Below are 21,185 nucleotides of genomic sequence, written 5' to 3' on the forward strand. Positions count from 1 at the left end.
TAGCCATCCTCTCACTTTTAGTATTCTTTTTTTTTTTTTTAAGCAGCCAGCTAATTTTAGTACACTCCTGAATGTATAATTTGTGGCTAATTAGTTTAAGTAGCCATATTGTGTTATACATATTGCATACTTTTATATTGAGTTCAATAATAATAATAATAATAATAATAATAATAATAATAATAATAATAATAATAATAATAATAATGAGCAATCGGAATTTAACACATTATTTAAAAATGAATAGCCTGCAGGACAGTCTGACATCATCATTTAAAAATGAATAGCCTGCAGGACAGTCTGACATCATCATTTAAAAATGAATAGCCTGCAGGACAGTCTGACATCATCATTTAAAAATGAATAGCCTGCAGGACAGTCTGACATCATCATTTAAAAATGAATAGCCTGCAGGACAGACTAACACCATCATTCTGCTGAAGCCACGTCTCGGTAATACAAAAAAAAGGAAATTATGTAATTAATGAGCAATTACTTTTTGGCTATAGACCTGGCATTTAATAATCCCACTCAGATCAGTGCGATTATGAAGAACCTCTGTATTGTGCTTGTATTGGTTATACAGGGTGCGTTAAGTAACTGCGTGGCTTAGAGCCTGCAATTTTCCGCTCACTCCGATTACTGATGAAATCAGCTCTGAGCTGCTCAGGGGGAGCGGAACTGAGCATGTCGTTAAGTGCGTTCTTTCACTGAGCTGCTCCGAGTGGCTCACTTACTTAACACAGCCACAGTATTTCAAGATGTAAGATGTAAGATTTTCATGTACAATGCTATAGATCCGAAGCTTAAAATGAAGTTGCTCCTGGAATCTACTCATTATGATGCAAGTCACTTGACGTGATTGTTTCTTAGGTTTTGTACTCTAAGAAACACTGACAAAAGGCAGTACGTGAACTGGTTATCGTCTTGATTTTGGGTCATATTTTCAACGCATTTACACCAGTTAAACATTTTTTGTTTAAAGTTTTGTCTTTAGCAGATAGGAATTTTGCATTAAAAAGACTTACCCATTTTAAGAGTATACTAGACGTTAACCGATAACAGTTGCTTTGTAATGCAGAGGAGAAGGGTTAGGGTTGGGTTAGGGTTAGGGTTAAGATTAGGGCAGCGGCACTCATATCCCCAGGTAGCACAGACCTGAACCATCTTAATTGGACAAAAGCTTTCCCAACCTGGACCTGCTTGTATTGTGGAACATCCGAGCCTCATCAACAAGCTGATCTGGGTGTCCAATAGCCTACAGGTACTACAGATTCTGTATATTAGACAGCACATTGCTCTGCATTACCATGGGAATAAGAATTATCACATCGACACAATTTTCAAGGTCATAATTCAGACACACAGTAGCTGTACCTGTCCCAAAAATTCTACTGTGTAAACTAACAGGGCAAAAACGGCTTCACTTTCAATAAACACTGGATAAAGCCCGATGGAACACCATCACAGAAGAGGGTAATGTAATAATATTATATTCATGTGATCATAGCTTTGGGTTCAGCACGTTGAAGCCAGTAATCAATTGAGCTCCCAGAATTATAGAAGTGACTCACACAGCACCGTAATAAATTACTCGCCTTTTAACGTTACATATTTGTTTTTAAGCCGACCCATCGAGTTGCAGGGGATTTGCAACTTATTTTCAATGTATTCTTTGCTTCTGACCAGCAGCTGACTAAATACGGCTGGGGAAGAGATATCCAAGCTAAGGAAAAACTGATGAAACAGGTGTCAGTCATACCTGACGCTTTCCTGCTGTTCACTTTGGATACCAGTGTCTCCGCCCCACTCAACCACAGATGTCATTGTCTCAGCTGGTCAGAAACGACTCATAAACTGAAAGTGGTGAAACCTGTGGTATAATTAACAGGGCTCATGGTGTTCCAGTGAAGAACCCAGGTCATGTGCATACTCTAAAAGGTGCGTGATACAAATAAACATTCAAAAGGAGCAAGTCTGAAAATAAACTAATACAGAAGTCAAACCAAGTTTGTGAAAAGGCTCAATTAAAATGATCAAAACCTAATGATCCCCATACCTTTAGAAACCCTGTCCTGATAGAGATGAAGAGATTATGTTAAAAATGGTATGAATAAAGATTTATTTTTTCATATGAACAGGTGGTTCAGTTTTTATTTTACAAGTATTTACCACAATCTGGCAAAATCTCCAGCAGTTTCCAGTAATGGACATGAAAAAGGCTTTATTGCTGAATGTTAAATTAAACACACTTTCATTTCTTAAGACTGGAAGTCTTTTCTGTTGCAACTTTACCATGCATCCGTCAATCTGAATTGCCAACGACATGCAGAAAGAAGGTGTTGATTTTTGTTTAGTTTTTTTTTCTGAAAAAGGTCAAGCTATGAAATAAACAAAATAACTGAAATATCCTATTGGGGCACTTTGACATGTAAACAACTAGAAACACTGTGTTCATTTGCATTACCCAAACACAAAAACAAACCAAAAAAAAAACATTGCAATTTACCAGTGACAGACTTAAAAAGGAAAGCAGATTCTACTCTAGAAAATCTTTTAATTATTATGCTAATAACACTGTGCCTTCGATAAGAAGAAGTAGTTTATATTTGTTGTAGTTCTGTTTTTCTCTCAAAGAAATGGAGAATGTTGCCTTTGTGTTAGATTCACTTTATACCAGAGCAGTGTCATCGTCTTATACTTGCATGACTCATGAGGAATATAATGTTATGCAGAATGCACAGCCGCTATATACTGTCCACCAGTCAAACAGGCCAGGGCTCACAGTGGGGCTCCATGGTAGCTGGGCCCAAGTACAACGTCACCCAACATTTCAACTACCCCAATTGTTTTGACCAGTTTAATACAAAATACAGAATTAGTGTAAATATCTCAGCCTGAACTGTGACCCAGTCATAATCTTTCTAAATCCCTTGTTAGCATTGTTGGATTGGGAAGGGGTACAGGCATTGGGGTAGGGACTAGATTTAACAATAGGGTTGAGTCAAGCCCTAGCAATATAGGGTTTACAATTCAGCTGGATCCCACATATACAGGAGGTGAGGAGAAAGTTGTGTGCCATTGGAAAAATGGATAAAGAAAAGGCTGGCCACTGGAGAGGTCACCTTTAGACTGCTTTCTCATTTCAAGAGGCAAGTACAAAGAGAATGAATGGCTGGCTCCACACATTAACCAGAGGCATCAGCAGAAAGAGACAATGGGGCTCAACACAAGCTGCCCTAAATAGACTCTGTATGGTGTGCAGCTTTTGGCCCATCCTGAATGCGTAAATATATACATGAAGAGCAAAAACGTGAAATCATCAAGTCGCATTTCTTTGATATTAAGTCCAGGTGTGAACTTGTGTTGGTGAAACAACAGGGGGCGCTGTTTCTTAGTAAGTTCTTACCTTCTCTAGTAATGCCCCATCGTGGTGTTACTATTAGGAGGTGGCGTCCTTTAAATAGAAGTTAAACTGTAGAGATCATGGATCAATCATAATCATGGCCAATACCCTGTGTACTTCTCAAAAATAAACCACCACTCCCCTCCCCTATTCCCCAGGTCCCTTATTTAAATGATCTACCACTCCCCTCCCCTATTCCCCAGGTCCCTTATTTAACCAATCTGCCACTCCCCTCCCCTATTCCCCAGGTCCCTTATTTAAATGATCCGCCACTCCCCTCCCCTATTCCCCAGGTCCCTTATTTAAATGATCTATCACTCCCCTCCCCTATTCCCCAGGTCCCTTATTTAACCAATCTGCCACTCCCCTCCCCTATTCCCCAGGTCCCTTATTTAAATGATCTGCCACTCCCCTCCCCTATTCCCCAGGTCCCTTATTTAAATGATCCACCACTCCCCTCCCCTATTCCCCAGGTCCCTTATTTAAATGATCCACCACTCCCCTCCCCTATTCCCCAGGTCCCTTATTTAAGCAATCTGCCACTCCCCTCCCCTATTCTCCAGGTCCCTTATTTAACCAATCTGCCACTCCCCTCCCCTATTCCCCAGGTCCCTTATTTAAATGATCTGCCACTCCCCTCCCCTATTCCCCAGGTCCCTTATTTAACCAATCTGCCACTCCCCTCCCCTATTCCCTAGGTCCCTTATTTAACCAATCTGCCACTCCCCTGCCCTATTCCCCAGGTCCCTTATTTAAATGATCTGCCACTCCCCTCCCCTATTCCCCAGGTCACTTATTTAACCAATCTGCCACTCCCCTCCCCTATTCCCCAGGTCCCTTATTTAAATGATCCACCACTCCCCTTCCCTATTCCTCAGGTCCCTTATTTAAATGAAAACCTACTGCTGAAATAAAGAGTTTTAACTGATTTAACAACCCAATCAAACTACAATAAATACACAAATTTAAAATGTTGCCAGAGAAGTGACTTTGATCATTTGACGTCGGCACTCTTCACAGGTTTCATGTTGTATCATTACACCTTCTGTTGACACATACTCACCTCAGAATTACAACAGCATCTTTCTGTTAAAAACTGATTAATGCATCCATGGGTTTTTAATGTAAAAATACTAACTTATATTGCATGAGAGCTTAACCAGCATGTATGATCATATTCATCAACACTGTTCAAATGGGAAAATGCCCCCCTGAAACAGAATCGGGAGAAAACGTGTCTATAAAAAATGATGAGTCTGTATAGAAAGGATACAAAAAACTCAAACCTTAGCAGGAACTCTGGCATTAGCATACAGCAAAAGGCACCACAATATTATTCTATCTTTAAGTAGTGAAAAATTGGCACGTCTTCTCTCTTTTCTGGTAAGCTGTAAATCAAATTTTACATATAAATATTTTTCCCTATAAAAAAGTCTTTGCTGTTAGCTAGTAGACAACTTTTGCTAAAATGAAAATAAAACATTTCCTTTGTTTCGAATATCTGTCTGTTATATAAAATAAAGATATTTGTGGGAGGTGCAGGTCTCGAGCGGGTTCTTTCTTTCTTCCTCATTCTTTTTAAAGAGGAGCAGAGTCTTGTTTTGCTCTTGTGTGTGTTCCTCTGGTTTGTACATTTCCACGTGCATTGTGTCTGTTAGATGAATAATAAGTCCTGCTCTCTGCCGGTCTGTATACAGTCGACGGTTCTATATTTTCCGCCATGTTCATGTTTTGCATACTTAAGAAAGGAGTGCTTTCCCCAACGTGCTCCTCCTCCGAATCACTTTCAGACATGCAGCTTCGTGAGCTGTCGTCCCTCACGGCCTCTCCCCGGTGGGAGACATGCCCGTTGAGTTTGGACTTTTTCCACCGTTTGCTGTTGCTGGCTGTTTTCTTTGGTTGCTCCAGCGAGGAAAGGTACTCCTGGGTGGTTTCGTATTCATCATCCTCCACCATGCGGAGGGGGCTGGACGGCAGGCTGCCCGTGCTGTCGTTGAGATAGCTACGCCGCTGCCGGTACGGGTCATGTCTTTGGACATCCTGCAGCGGCACCTGGTATCTGCGTAACAACGGCTGTTCCTCTTCCACGCGGTAAGTGACGGGGGCCGCAGGGGGCAGGGAAGCAGCATGCCTGGAGTTGGGAGAAGTGATTTCGAAAGTAGGCACCTGGGTAGGCAGTGAGTAATGGGGGTCCACGGGAGAGAGCCTGGCTGGTGTAGTCAGAGCCGACACGTACCTGCAAAAAGGACAAAAGAACGGTGAGTGCAGCTCCTGCAGCCTCACCCTCCTGCATGGCTTTATGGGCCGTGTAAATCGCATTTTACAACACAATCAAACAGCCAAATCCTAAATTCCACTGTAAATCTTATAATAAACTACACAAATGTTCTTGATTTCATTTCTAATACATTTTTTACGTTCAACAAAACTCAAATAATTTAAAAAGACTGGAACAGTTTTCACTGCCGCCTTAATTCTTGTTTGACTTGAACATTTAAATGAAGTGAAAGCATTTGGAAAGGCCTTGGTTGTGAAAGGCACTGTATAAGTGACATGTTGTTGAGTTTGATTGTATTGTTTAATGTATTTTCTAATGAAATGAAAGGAAAGGATCTCTTACTAATTTCTTTTTAATGATGTACAGTAAGATAACCTATATTAATAATCGGTCTACACCTTTAATTTAGGTCAGGAAAAAATCAAATGCAATTGGTATGTACAGCTATTTATAAATACAGCACTCCCAATGAAATGCTTATACTAATGTGCCCAGGTAACCTCACTTCCTTTGTTGTAGGTCACATGGTCTGACAGACTGTTGCTGGTGCTAATAAGAGGTAGAAAAAGCACTTAGTATGTAGAGTAGCTTTTAAAATGAGAGTCCCCTTTCTGAATGATTGCACTGTGGAGAGTAACTTGTAAAGAGTCCCCTTTCTGAATGAGTGCACTGTGGAGAGTAACTTGTAAAGAGTCCCCTTTCTGAATGACTTCTTTCCCGTCTAGGTTCTCTGTATATACAACAACAACATGCCACTTACAGAGTGCCTTTCACAACCAAGGCCCGTCCAAATGCTTTCATATCATTTAAATGTTCAAGTCAAACAAGAATTAAGGGTGGTAGTGAAAACTGTTCCAGTCTCAAAATCCCTAATAGGCTGCGTCAGGGTACTCAAGAGTGTAGCAGCATTGCATCTAAAAGCCCTGTCACCCTGCATACACCTCCTAGTTAATAGGCTGCATCAGAGTTGCAGCTGAAAGCTCACAGAGCAAGCCCAGATTGGAAGATGGAAGAGATTGGAGAGACTGGTAGGGACCAGCAGGTCAGAAATGCATGAAAGTGTTCTGGATTGCCTTGTAGGTCAAAAGCGTTACATTAAAATGAATTCCATAATGCACTGGACCTCAGTTCAGACCCCACGATATATATATATCCTAGGAATCAGATGAGATCTCTTAAATGAGGGCTGTTTCAAACACTGAAACTGAAACTGAAACTATTTCATGAACTGCTCTGTTTGTTCTGGTGGCAGCTTGCATATCTAACTAGCATTTAACTGACCAGCGGCCAATAACTGCTCAAATGTGCAGCAGAGGGGTACGTTCAGTTGGCCTCTTTGTGTAGCTATTGTTGTAAACATCTCCATCACATTGAAATGAAAGAAATGATGGTTATGAAGATTCTATGCGCAACCAAATTGATAGAGGGCCATGGTGAGTCATAAGAAGTGCCTAATATGGGCATCGTTTGCTATGGTTGTTTTTTATTGTCACTCTTTATACAGAAAGTGTTTCCCGAGATAAAGGGTAAAATGCCTTCATCACTGTTATGTATCGATGTTTGGTTTGTATGATACTGGAACAAAAAATGAAAAAAACCCTGACCAATATTTATTTCCTGAACTTTCCTGTTATTGGTACGTGTCTATCTGAAAAGCCGACAAAGTAACATTTCAGTTATGTGGTACAATATAAACCCAGAGCCGAACGCACTGGGATAATAACAATCACATTTACTGGCAATTGTTACCTGTAATAATCTTTACTGATTTTGCTTCCCTTACTAACAGCTCCAGATCGGGTAGCCAGGCTTCCTGTCCTGCTGGTAAATTGCACAGTACCTGCAGCTACAGTAAGCCCTGCTTTACTTGCAGTATTATTTGTTTATTTAGCAGACGCCTTTATCCAAGGTGACTTACAGAGACTAGGGTGTGTGAACTATGCATCAGTTGCAGAGTCACTTACAATTACATCTCACCCGAAAGACGGAGCACAAGGAGGTTAAGTGATTTGCTCAAGGTCACACAATAAGTCAGTGGCTGAGATGGGATTTGAACCGAGGACCTTCTGGTTACAAGGCTCTTTCTTTAACCACTGGACCATACAGCCTCCTAATGCCATTGCCATTGCCCATTGCGCAAGCTGCACTTGTAAGTCGCCCTGGATAAGGGTGTCTGCTAAGAAATAAGAAATAAATAATAATAAAGAAAACAAAATAGAGATGATATATTTTTTGTGATAAAAGCTGCTAAACTGGAAAAGACGGATATGACTTTGCTGCTGAATTTCAGAATGGTACACGTCACTGAGATAAACAGGATACCAAGGAACCACAGTGAAGATTTGGGGATGGGCTGCTAGAGCAAGCATGCAAACTGTCAGCAATTATTAAAAAAACAAAACAGTGCTGGAATATTCTTCCAAAATCTCAAACAAATATTTCAATTTTGAATTAGCTGACAAATAATTAGTACAATAAAGAGTGAAATAAAACTGGTATCATGTCACCTTCAGAACACTCTTCTGTACAGTGCAATGTGTAGGAATTGTTTAATAGTTTATATATATATTAAAACAACTATTTCTTTTAACATTTTTATTTTCTACAGCAAACACACTGAGAAACTGGCTGTGGTGTTTGGGCTCAGGAATGCAAAAGGGGCCTCTGCATGGGGGAGGGTGAAGCTCACTGATAACAGATTCAAAAAGAATGTCTCTGTGCAGCTTAAAGGAATGTCTCTGTGCAGCTTAAAGGAATGTCTGTGCTGTTTGACTGTGTTGTTACTGGCAGAATACTCAGGAAGTAGAGAGAAGAGGGGTCATGAATGATGTCACCACGAGTGCGTGTATTTAAAGTTATAAACATATATTTAACTTCAATAATATTGTTTATCAGTTTTATTTTACCCTACAAATGTGTATTATGTATTTCAGACTTCATTTATGCATGAGTTTCCTTTGCATGATATCTTTTTGATACAGTCAATTATAAATCTGTTATTTAAACAAATATAAACATGGTAATTTCATGTAACTATAAAAACAAGGTCTTTCACAGACTGTATCACCTTATTAACTTCCCTTACTGTAAACGTCATCCATAACTATAGAACACTTAATAGTGCTAAATGCATAAACACTAAACAAAACTTAATACATTCAATGACTAAACACTTAAAGACATGAAAGGTTTGCTGTTGAAGTCATTGTGTTTCTTTGGGTTTTATTAAATTCCCTACTATAGAGTGCTTTATAGTTTAGGAGAAGAGACTACAAATACCTGCATACCTCTCAAACCCTGGTTTCTTTTCTATCTGTAATGAATACAAAGTTACAAAGCAATCCGAAACTGCAGGAACCACTTTCCAGAAAAGAGATTCAAGTTGTCAACATCAAGCCGCTGGATTGCTTGTAATATAGCAATATTTGGATGAGAATGTATCTGTGATGTTTTTAAACACTTGGTCAGAGTGCAATCTTTTGATGACAATGTATTAAAGTAACTGTAGACCCATACATTTGAGCCATTTCACTTCCATTAGCTACAGAGGGGTCAAATGTGCAGTTTTGAAAGAAACACATGCGGTACTACTTTAAGTTAAAGAAAGCTCTCAGTTTCTATGTATTCTCGGGTTATCTGTTTGCACTTGCATATCCTGGGTGATTCCATCCAACAGTGTCTTCTGGGTCAAATCATGCAACTGGCTGAAAAAATGTCAGTCAAAAGGGGAAGTAGCTGATTGCTTATTGACAGGAAAGAAGCCAGTGAAGGGGTGGGGACAATTCCTCTCAAGGGAAGTGCAAGAGTCTGAAAGCATGGCTTGTAAACAGGAACATTTTTTTAACCAAGAGTAGTACCATTACCATGTTTTTAAAATGTTTACTATAACATGTGTTACTGTCACAGCTGCACATTTGAGACCTATATAATGAATAGTGTGTTGTGGAGAAATGTTCTGTCACTATTGTCATTGACCTTCTTCTCAAGGAATAGGAATGCTATTCGAACCTGTCGCTGTGTGGCGAGTCTAAGAGGGAGTCGATGGAGTCTCTGTACTGCACCATGGGCCGCGGTGGTTCGTTGATGCCGCAGTGAGCCGCGCGCCTGGTTCGAGCCTCGATACAGGCAGGGCTGTTGCATTTACTGGTCCCCACCGATGATGACATCATGCCAGAATGGGAGTCTGAAATAACGCTCTCAGTCCGGTCCAAGCTCCACGTGCGGTCTTCATGTCTGTAGAGAAACAGATATAGCACTACATCTCACAGACTTATTCATTCTAAATAGCTTCCTTACCTAACTATTAAACACTCAATAGTGCCAGCATTAGAAACATAATAAATACTCGAAGACTGGCCAATCTATAGTACTGAGATCCTGGTTAGATAACAGTGACAGGAACTATGAACCAGCCTTATGGCTCAGCTGGGGTCCTCATACCTGTAACACAGGAAATTGATTTATAGTGGTGAGGCAGGAAATCTGAAAAATAGCCAGGGACTTTTGAGAATATGTGAGGTAAGAAAATTGGGTATTTTTGCATGGCATCTGTAATTGCGTATCAATCAGATCCTTATTTTACCAAAAATGGTTGGGGCCTTAGTTATTACATCTCCAATATCCAGGATACTAACTAAGCAACTTTTCTCCAAGTGCGTTTCATTAACGATGATGTCATTACCTGTGACTGGATGTGTGGGTCACTGTCGAAGAATGATGAGACACAGATGAAGGGTGGCTGCCAGAAAATGAAGTGTCCGCGTCGTGCCGTATCACATGTTCAGTAGCTGGAACGCTTTTCGAAATGTACTGGAACGGGAAAACAGATCCCAAAGTCAATTAGAAGAGGCTCTGCACACCAGTGTCTGCTTTCCAGTCCTGCTGCAGAGAGCACCAAGCTGTGATTGTAAGTGTGTCTCGTAATGTGAACATGCACACCAAACTGCATTTCTATTTCATTTGTATGCACTTTAACTGCTATGGCAGTGCATCAGAGCCGACTCTGATGGCAACACTATAAACACTCACGCTACACTCTAGACTACCATTGGTTACTCATATTTTTATTACAATCAAATAAAAATACACTAGAGTGCATATCTCATTGTTTTACTGTTTTTACTTTAATTTGAGATGTAGGTCCCTATTCACAGGACGTTAAGAAAAGTCCATTTTTAATTAATAAAATTAAGTTTACAGTTGTTTTAGGAAGGGTTTGTTAGATAATCATCATTTTTCAAAACACTGTTGACCTAAGAATGTTTAAACACTCAAATCATGCCTTAAAAAAAAATCCTGTGAATAGGGACCTAAATATCAAACTGGTAAATTGGGTCTCACTAAAACTATTGAATATCATGAGCACAATTAATTAATCAAAATTAAAAAAAAAAAAAAAATACAAATAAAATTAAATCCCTGAACAAAATATTTTATAAAATAATATTTTAAGGACTGTTTTTTGTGTGTGGGTGTTTATAAGCATTCTCCTAGGTTAAAGAGTTTGTGCTTACATTTTTTTTTTTTTTTAATGAAAATGGGTTTAAAAACAATCCTAAACCAAACATTCCTTAAGATTCTGTGAATAATGTCTGTAGAGCCCAACCTTGAAGCAAGTGCAAACAGCTAAATCTGGGTGCAATGCATCTTATGACATGTCAAAAATGTGACATGTCCCTGTCAAATAAAAACATCAATATTTTTTTTTTTTCTGAGAGGAACAGAACTAGATATAAAACTAGCACTAATATCATCTTAGTTGCAGGAATGAGCAGGTCAGTGATTTTTCAGGGTGGTTTCTTGTTAGATTTATAGCCTTAAACACACTATATTATGACTTCCGGTACAGCTTTCATAAAGCCTGACAACACGACTCATTTAAACAATCTACTTGGGATGGATTAAATAAGTGGAACTTTTCTAGACTGAAAGAAACCCAGAACTTTCTGAAACAGATGAATGCATATCAAACTGTATTTAATCCATCTTAAATAAATCACATGTTTTGTGAAGACAGCCTTATGTTCCTAGTGCTAATTCATGTCATACAGTCTAATATAACTAGCGGTGCCAATTTTTTGTCAGTCTAAGTATATACAGTTTGAACATGTACTCTGATGATTAGCTGCTCTCACGATGAATTGAAGTCTATTTGGCCTAGCTATAACTAATGTTGAGGCAGCTGTTCACATCCATTTGATTGAAACTGGCATAGTGTTACAGGATGCTGATTAGCACAAGCACCACAGTGCTGTCCTGACATTAGGCAGGTTCTGCACAGGCAGAGATGCAGAGTCACAGTCACTGGGATTGTGAGGACAGTTGATCTGAGGTTGTACGGAGAGGCTTGCAGCCTTTCCAAGCTGCTTTTTTGTTGTTTAAAAAGCACTTTCTCTTCGTAGCAGCGCAGCCAGCTCCTAATGCACTCCAGCTGGAAACTACCTCATTATTTAGCAACCCGACTCATTACACTGATGAACGCATTTGTCTGATGTCGTCGAGTCTTATGGTTCACCACGTCTTTACGAGATGAGCCATCACCCCGCTTGCCGCATCTTCACCAGAGGAGCCATCGCCCTGTTCGCCACGTCTTCACCAGACAAGCCATCGCCCTGCTCGCCGCGTCTTCACCAGAAGAGCCATCGCCCTGCTCGCCGCGTCTTCACCAGACGAGCCATCGCCCTGCTCGCCGCGTCTTCACCAGACGAGCCATCGCCCTGCTCGCCGCGTCTTCACCAGACGAGCCATCGCCCCGCTCGTCGCGTCTTCACCAGACGAGCCATCGCCCTGCTCGCCGTGTCTTCAGCAGACGAGCCATCGCCCTGCTCGCCGCGTCTTCAGCAGACGAGCCAGACGAGCCATCGCCCTGCTCGCCGCGTCTTCACCAGACGAGCCATCGCCCCGCTCGTCGCGTCTTCACCAGACGAGCCATCGCCCTGCTCGCCGTGTCTTCACCAGACGAGCCATCGCCCTGCTCGCCGCGTCTTCACCAGACGAGCCAGACGAGCCATCGCCCTGCTCGCCGCGTCTTCACCAGACGAGCCATCGCCCGCTCGTCGCTTCTTCACCAGACGAGCCATCGCCCTGCTCGCTGCGTCTTCACCAGACGAGCCATCGCCCTGCTCGCCGCGTCTTCACCAGACGAGCCATCAAGCCATCACCCTGCTCGCCGTGTCTTCACCAGATGAGCCATCGAGCATTCACCCTGCTCGCCATGTCTTCACCAGACGAGCCATCGCCCTGCTCGCCATGTCTTCACCAGACAAGCCATCGTCCTGCTCGCCGCGTCTTCACCAGATGAGCCATCACCCTGCTCGCCGTGTCTTCACCAGATGAGCCATCGAGCATTCGCCCTGCTCGCCATGTCTTCACCAGTCAAGCCATCGCCCTGCTCGCCGCGTCTTCACCAGACGAGCCATCAAGCCATCGTCCTGCTCGCCGCGTCTTCACCAGATGAGCCATCACCCTGCTCGCCGCGTCTTCACCAGACGAGCCATCGCCCTGCTCGCCACGTCTTCACCAGACGAGCCATCAAGCCATCACACTGCTCGCCATGTCTTCATCAGATGAGCCATCGAGCATTCGCCCTGCTCGCCATGTCTTCAGATGAGCCATCGTCCTGCTCGCCGCGTCTTCACCAGACGAGCCATCAAGCCATCACCCTGCTCGCCGTGTCTTCACCAGACGAGCCATCAAGCCATCGCCCTGCTTGGACAGTTACATCACGAATGGAAATCCACAATCTGTAAGTTAATCAGCGAATCCCAAAGTAACAATGTCACACCTAGAGTTGTTCCCAGAGCATTTTTCCACTCGCCGAACCGACACACTACGAATGCCCCTCATTCTGATGAGTGTGTATGTTAGTTATATGCTCTCTCTATATTAAGACAATTGTACACAGTCTTTGATGATAAGAATAGAACAACTATAGTGTTTATGAAAGAACTGGTGCGGGTGCAGCCTTCTGTTAAAGTTCATAGCGTTAGGGTTAGCACAGAGTATCACACTAGAAAAGTGTTGGCCCACCTCAGACACTGGTAGTGGACTAATCGCAGTCAGGCACCACCATCAATATAATCTCAAAGCAGCAGCAGAGTGTGGTTTCAGAAGGAAGGACCCAACTTGACAGTCAGCTACTAGGAACCGGACAGGCTTAAACAGGCCGAATGGCCTCCTCTCGTTTTTAAATGTTCTTATATAAATTTGATTTTAGAACATTAATATATAGTTTTAAAAGATTCCAGCAATCCCTATGAATTCCCCAGTGAAGGTTATCAATTTCCCAAACCCAGGCTTCCCTGGCTGTACAACTCCACACCCTTGCCCCTGCCTTTACTAGGTGAGCCACTCAGGGACCTTTACTATGCACTTGTCTTAACAGGAAAATTAAGAAGTGGACACGGACATAAACAAACAAGATAGCTACTTCTGCATCCAGCGCTCAAAGAATATCACAGACATTTGCAGAGCTTTTTTTAGATGTTATAGTAATAAAATAATGACTTGGATCGCATTATTGAGGAGTTTGGTGATAAAATGAGTGATCAGGAGATGATTTATCGGTATGCACTACTATCAAGAGATATGTGAAAAAACAGCGAACGAGGGGTGGGGCGGGGCTGGAGATGCAGTACTGAGTGTCCTGTTGATATGCAGTGCCTTTTAAACCTGTTTTACTGTGAAAAATACTTTTAAACAGCACGTGTAAAATAAACTGCGCGTGTGAAAATAAATGTGACCTGACGCGCCTGAGACGCGCTGAATAAATGGACCGCTAAGGGTTAAAATGCCTTGGCTCACTTTTATTCACAAATAAACAAATAAATCACAGGAACAAACAAACGATTTAAACAAAAACCCTACAAAACTCTTCAAAATAAACAGAATACCTCACCCAAGCTACATCTATCACAGTGCTTTCCTTTCTCTCTTACTGTCTCTCTGCTCCAGCTCTTTCTCTAACACACTCTCCAACACACTCTCTCCAAACAAACACTCCCTTCACCAAGATGGCTGCCAGCCACCAAACTCTCACAGACACGTGCACACCCACGTGCACACACACACACACACACACACACACACGTGCACACCCACACACCCATGCACCCACGTGCATAGCCTCTGCACTGCCACAGTCCTCTTGTGCATTTTGGATAAGAGGACACAAAGTGAAACTGCTGCTCTTATACAACCAGCAACAACTTGTGTTAACGTGTTAAAAATCTCCAAGACAAGTTTTGAATTGCTAATAAACATAGAAAGGTGTTGTTTATTTTTGAATTCTGAAATGGTGCCCTACACAGGATAGGATGTGCAGTAACATGTACTGTATATTGTAGCCATATTAACGAACCATCAAATAAAACTATACCAGCTGTAAACACTGCAACTACAGACTGAATAAGAGGCTTTTAGGCACAGAAGTTTTGGGACTCCAGCTAAAACCTGCAGTTATTTATAATTGGCTTCTCAATGCCATGCAAAGAGCTGCTGCAGTGCTCTCTGGTGAGTCACACACCACTGCCCTCCCAACACAACCCCTACACACTGGGAAAGCTTCCCTTCGGAGGACAGGAAGCGGCTTTAACCTTGTAAGAATAAGCGTGCTGTGACGTGCAACATGAAAACCAAACTGCTCATGAGTAAGGAGAATTCAGTTCATTTAACCTTGTAAGAATAAGTGTGCTGTGAAGTGCAACATGAAAACAAACAGCAGAGAAATCAAACTGCACATGAGTAAGTTCATACAGCCTTGCCCCACAGACCAATATTTTGGAGGAAACTTTTAATTTCGATTTACTGTACAGAAAATGAAGCAGCTTCAAGCAGCTCACATCCAGTAAGCAGATGGGATTTTAAAGCATTTGTTGCAATTAACACTTTTTTAATAAGCAATTTTTTTTCACTGTAATAAAAGAGTTTAGATGTGTTCAATTTAATAAGTATTTTTTAACCTTTTGAAGAGAAGCAGCAAATTAGAGCCTGGACAAAACCATCATGAGAATAGGGGTGTTAAAGTACTCTGGTACTCACATCGACCATGGGGATCTCCTCGGGCCCCGGGCCAGGGTGGTTGGGTCCGTTCGCAAGGTTTCTGTTCTGATGATCGGCACACATGTTATGCCTCAGATGGTTATGCATCTTCTTTCTTTGTTTCCTGCACAGAATCACACAGAGGACAACTCTCAACTACTCGAGCAAAACAAGCTGGAATTCAGGAGCCGAACCACGCATTACTGCAGTGAATACAGTGCCACCAAAAACTATTCAGACGCTTAGTAGTTTTACTGTACGGACTGTGAGGAACAGGGCTACACTTGGCATGGAGAAGCCAACATGATTGTACCTAAAGCTATGTGTATTGGTAATGGTCATATTGCTTTACTGCAGCAAGAAGGCAATATGCTACAATGTGAGGGAGGACAGCTGTTTTTAAACAGTTACAGAGCCAACATCACGTCTATATAATACCTGTAAGATATATTAAACCTTGCAGTTGTGTTCCTGTGTTCCGTGTTCACCTGTAATAACCATGCTTTCTACAGAAGAATTGTTCAGGGCCTCCTGCAGGAGGCAGCTCTCTCTGATACGGGAAAACAAAACACAGAGCAAACACATTGGCAGGTAAGCTAAAGAAAAAAAGATTGCACGTACTATGAAGGTTTAACATGATACTTTAAACTTCAAATACCTGCTGCACAGGTCAGATAAATGAGAATAAAGGAATACTTTATATCAACTATATTCAGTGTATCCTGCCTGTCTACTTGAGTGAGCCTGTTGTGGTCATCAGATAGAAAGGACGTACTCCTATCTTTGCAAATTCACGCATGCAAGCCACTGCAAGTACTGCAGCTGGTTCCTCCAGACTTGTATCTTTCCATGCCGCGAGAAACCACAATGTATTCACTGTGGCAGATTAGCATGCTCATTTTGACATGATTTTCCCAAGCAATGCATTAACCACACTTTAAAATAGCGAGTCCCATAATATGCTTTCAATGTGCTTCTTACTGCACTTCTATTGCTTAGCCTTCTATGTTTGCTTACATTACAGCCGTCAATTATAGTTTAAAAAAAACTAAGCCAAATTTTACTTCACTATTGATAATTATGTTTTTTTACAGTCGAGCTGAACTGGTATGCTCTGGCTATTAAATTATAAAAAGATTCAATTCAAATTCAATGTTGTTTTTATCTATAACAGAGCTTCAAGGTGTCATTTATAACCTCCTACCGCTGCATATGAGGGGAGAATACTGTTTTAGTAAGCAGGTTTAAAAAATATATCTTTGGGCAATGTAAACAAACTGGGCGGCTAACTAGATAAACTACAGCTTTAAATTAGAGCCAGGAAGAACACAGGTTCTTCATGTTTGAATATTTTGTTAGAATTGAAGCTTTAATATTTGAATATTCTTTCATGTTGAAGTAAATGATCACTATCATGGAAAAACTTGGTTGTAGTTCTGGAAGGAGAATCCACCCACAAATCAACATGTCATATCCAAGCGCCATAAAAACTCTGTGTGGCTTGCATTCATGTCGCTTTTTGTTTGGCCTCTCAGTCACGCACGGTGAGGCCAAATAGGGAGACGGACGTCTTTAGAGCCTGGAGGAAGGGCTACCCTCAGCCATGGATTCCTTGAGGTTTCCTCCTAACAATTACCTGAGTGCCGAGCGGTTTGTATTTAGTTCCTGCAGGGTGTGGGGCAGGCCGGAGAGGCTTTGGGGGGCGGGCCTGTTTTTCAGCTGCTAACTTTTCACTCATTCCTATTTTGGGGGGTAGGAGGCATTGCGCCACTGCAGTTGCATTAACCATTTATCATTTTCTTTTTTCCAGTCATGGTTGGGGGGAGGTGGCCCTACGAGCCAATCCGCGGCATTAGACTAAATGATGTCATCGTGTTTTCAGCTGTCGGCCAACATTGCGGATAGCTGTCAACACCCATTCATTATCATAATTAAATCGCCTGTTCAATTGCAACTTAAATCATCCACATTGCGGATTCTCCATACTGAATATTAAAGTAGAAATAAATCTGTTACCCCATCAAATGACCTATTAAAGAAAGCTGAGAAGCACTTCTCTGTACAGTAGACTGTGTCTTATTTATTTCTGATCTCATTTATGCATCGGTTTCCTTTGCATTGGTATCTTTTTTGATATTTAAAAAAAAAAATTTTGCCACTGAATACATTCTATGCTGTGTTTGTTTGAATATGTAACTTTATTTAAATATTGAATTGCGGTAAGCACGCTTACTTTGTTTTGCAGTAGGCCACCACACACACAATTCCAACTACAAGCAGCGCGACACAGATCCCGGTAATTGTCAGGACCCTCTTCTGATAGAGCTCCTCTGCTTCTGTGAACAGCAATCGACAATGCAGGGTTTCAGCCTCACTACAAGATTACATTTGGAATACTTTGCCACATTTATATTATTTTTCTGTCTGATTGTCTGCATTTTTTATAAAGCTTTATTTTTCATTGTCAAACCTTTTAATATCACTTTAAATGGACTCTGTAACACTGAGGACAATAAATAACCTCAAACAGAAGTCGTGTTTCAAGCACTATAGACCTCACTCCATAATGCTGTTTGGTAATATCTCTTATTTTCAGCACTGTTGTACTTATGAACTATGTAAACAAAATGTAATGCTGTGCTATGGTATATGTTTCAACATTCAAATGCTGTTTGGAACAGCAAACGTACTTGTTAGTGATTCTTCAGTTTTGTTTTTACTGACTCCTATTATAATTTGAGGGAGGAGGTGTTGACAGAAGTGATATTAAAACAGGCCTGACTGTACTTGTACCCACATCACTATTTCACTATATAACATGATAGCAAATGCAGCAATTTAAACATTTCAGTTTGTAAAATACCAATACAAATAAAAAAAAAAGTGGTCAGTAAGAATTTGAGTGCCAACCAAGGCTTTAAAATCAATTTCTTACCTCGAATTAGCTTCAGGAGCATTATCACTGGTCCACTTACTGTTGAGCTGAAGATCATTTTAATCTTGTTTTTTAAACTTTAAATAGGGCTACGCATGAGTACCTCGATATAAAATGTATAGATATTGTACCTAATTCCATACATTTTCCTGCTGTGCAAATCCACTCATATATAGGTCTTAAATGTACAGTTTTAAAAGAAACACATGTTTTAGCACACAGGATATCTGGTAAACTAGGGTAAAGAAATCCGCTTGCAGGCCTTGTTTTCACATTGCCTTGCACTTCCTTAGCCATTTCACCTAGCACGTAAAATTGGTCCCCCTTCAGGGTCTTCTTACCTGTCAGTAACCAACCAGCTGCTTCTTCTAGTGACTGACATGGTTTGCAGCAAGTAAGAGGCTTTGACTCTGAATACACTGCTGGGGTGAAATGACCCAGGAAGCAGTGAAGCAGGCAAGGTAGCTGGCAACTTTATAAGTAATGTAGTAGGAGATGGCATTCACATTGAGACCTATATAGTGAATACAATTACACAACAGATAGATTTCTGAAATCATTTTTCAGCTACACCATTTGAAACTGCTGCTTCCTAGTACCCAATAACTTCCTGTGCTGCAGGTGACTTGATAACAGCCACACAGCTTAGGAAGTGATTTGGCACCAGGAAGGACCAGTTACAGTATTGTATGTAAGTCAAATCTACACATTAAAAAAACAAAAGAATGATAAGATCTTCAGCGCAAGAGAGGGGGGTGATAGTGCTACTGGGAGGTATAGAATAGATGTTACAGCCTTGTTCAGCTCTCATGTAATAATGCATAGAGAACACATCAACAGGAAATTAGGGCTAATGATATTGCAGCTAACTGACATTCATAATCAGGTGGTTAAGTCTGCTAGAGTTTCTATACTAATGCATTTATCTCACATTTCAATGTATCAAAAGGTGATCATCATTACAGTAGCTTAGCCTTAAAGCTGCTGAGAATTTGCTCACTGATGTACAAAATGTTTCCTGAGCACCAGGATGCACTGAATTGGATATAATTGGGAGCTGTTTGGATAATCAGGGTTCAGATAATTAAGGTGTTACTGTATGCTGAAGATTTGAAGTACAGCGGTAGCCCAAAATGTTATTCATTTTCACACTGAATGTTATCTTGGTAGTCACCATTGCAGAAACCAATTGTGTGAACTGAACTGAATAACAGAATCCATTTGTTTTACACTGGTAGCCAGGGGGTACAATGGGCAACTTTTCTCATCTGTCCCATTACTTTGTGGAGCTATAGAGATAATGAGGAGACAATATTGATTGTTCATCTGTGTTCTTTTATTTCTTCCTCCTCTGAATCCATTATAACATGAATATAGGCCTCTACAACAGGAGAGAATTCTGGGAAATGTAGTTCTTTGGCACAATTAATTTAAAAAATACATTCTCAGCAGTCTTAAGGAGAAGTGTTTTGCTTAAAGAATATATATATATATATATATATATATATATATATATATATATATATATATATATATATAAGAAATAAGACTGCCAGTCCTGTTTTACTATGAGCATAGTTTGACAGACCTGGGCGGTTTGTTTAATCACGCTCAGGTGGGCTGTGTTAAACACATAGTAGAACTAGACATGGCTTAGAGACTTCTTTGCCATGGGAGTCTGTATTTCCATTCCGGGTTTAATGATCGCAAACAAAGAAAAAAATCGTTATTTCTACAATCTCATGCAAATGATAATAGCATGTTTTAGATACGGCCTCTTCCAACATCCATCCAACTTGATACACTTTTCATATTCATTTTCATTTTCAACATGATAATCTGACCAAACTCTGTTGGAAAAGGGATCTCTAAAACATTAACCCTTTCACCCTTTGGAACGATAACAAGATTAAAACAGCCGTTTGCAGTTGCATAACAACAAGGAGACACTAGAGGGCGCCAGACTGGAGCAGTGGCCGTGGCTAGGAAACTGTAGCTTACTTTTTGGAAAGGGGGAAAGGGTTACATTTCTTACACAATTGAATGCTTTTGAATCACAGAAACAAGAAAACAAGAAGAACATGAAAGAACGAAAGAAAGAGAAAAGGACACAAGCATAAGATGGAAGTTATGGATGAGTTGACGAGGTGGAAGATGGTCACAGGTACTAAGTCAACTGTAGGCCTGGCATAGCATGCTTGTTAAAGAAAAAGAAAGGCAGGGGTATTAAAGGAAGAGACTTAAAGCAAACTAGAGAGAGATGTGCAAGACTTCTAATAAAGTACAGGAACCAGAGTTTAGCTATTGCGCTTTTTAGTTTTTGTTTTAGTTTTCCACTAGCAGCACTCATTTATAATGTGATTATTTTTCATTTCTCTTATGGAAATTGGAAATCCTGGAGTGTAATTTTGTAAAGGGAGCTCCAGATAATATGTTTGCAATACGTGTTGTGCAATGTGCTGGCACTCCCTCTCAAGAGAGCTGTTCACACTGAGAGAGAAGGGGCTGTGAGAGTGTGAGATGTGTCT

The 21,185-nt window shown here is 40.9% G+C and overlaps 1 protein-coding gene across 4 annotated transcripts in view; it reads right to left on the minus strand.

Annotated features, from left to right (window-relative positions):
• Positions 1–4,014: 4,014 nt before the first annotated feature.
• The window catches only part of LOC117413331 (pro-neuregulin-2, membrane-bound isoform-like), a 399,323-nt gene continuing 382,152 nt past the window's right edge, over positions 4,015–21,185 (minus strand). For 2 of the 4 annotated variants that reach the window (XM_058996667.1, XM_058996666.1), the window contains exons 6-10: positions 17,956–18,058; positions 15,723–15,846; positions 10,366–10,493; positions 9,693–9,917; positions 4,016–5,642 (exon numbers count right to left, since the gene is read on the minus strand). In XM_058996667.1, coding sequence (XP_058852650.1) covers positions 4,985–5,642; positions 9,693–9,917; positions 10,366–10,493; positions 15,723–15,846; positions 17,956–18,058 — 1,238 coding nt within the window. In that variant the 3' untranslated portion in view covers positions 4,016–4,984. Of the gene's footprint in view, positions 5,643–9,692; positions 9,918–10,365; positions 10,494–15,722; positions 15,847–17,955; positions 18,059–21,185 lie in introns of all 4 variants that reach the window. The other 2 variants (XM_058996665.1, XM_034022369.3) reach the window with 2 other exon arrangements.

This window comes from Acipenser ruthenus, chromosome 23 (genome assembly GCF_902713425.1).
Source record: "Acipenser ruthenus chromosome 23, fAciRut3.2 maternal haplotype, whole genome shotgun sequence".
NCBI classification, from domain to species: Eukaryota; Metazoa; Chordata; class Actinopteri; order Acipenseriformes; family Acipenseridae; genus Acipenser; species Acipenser ruthenus.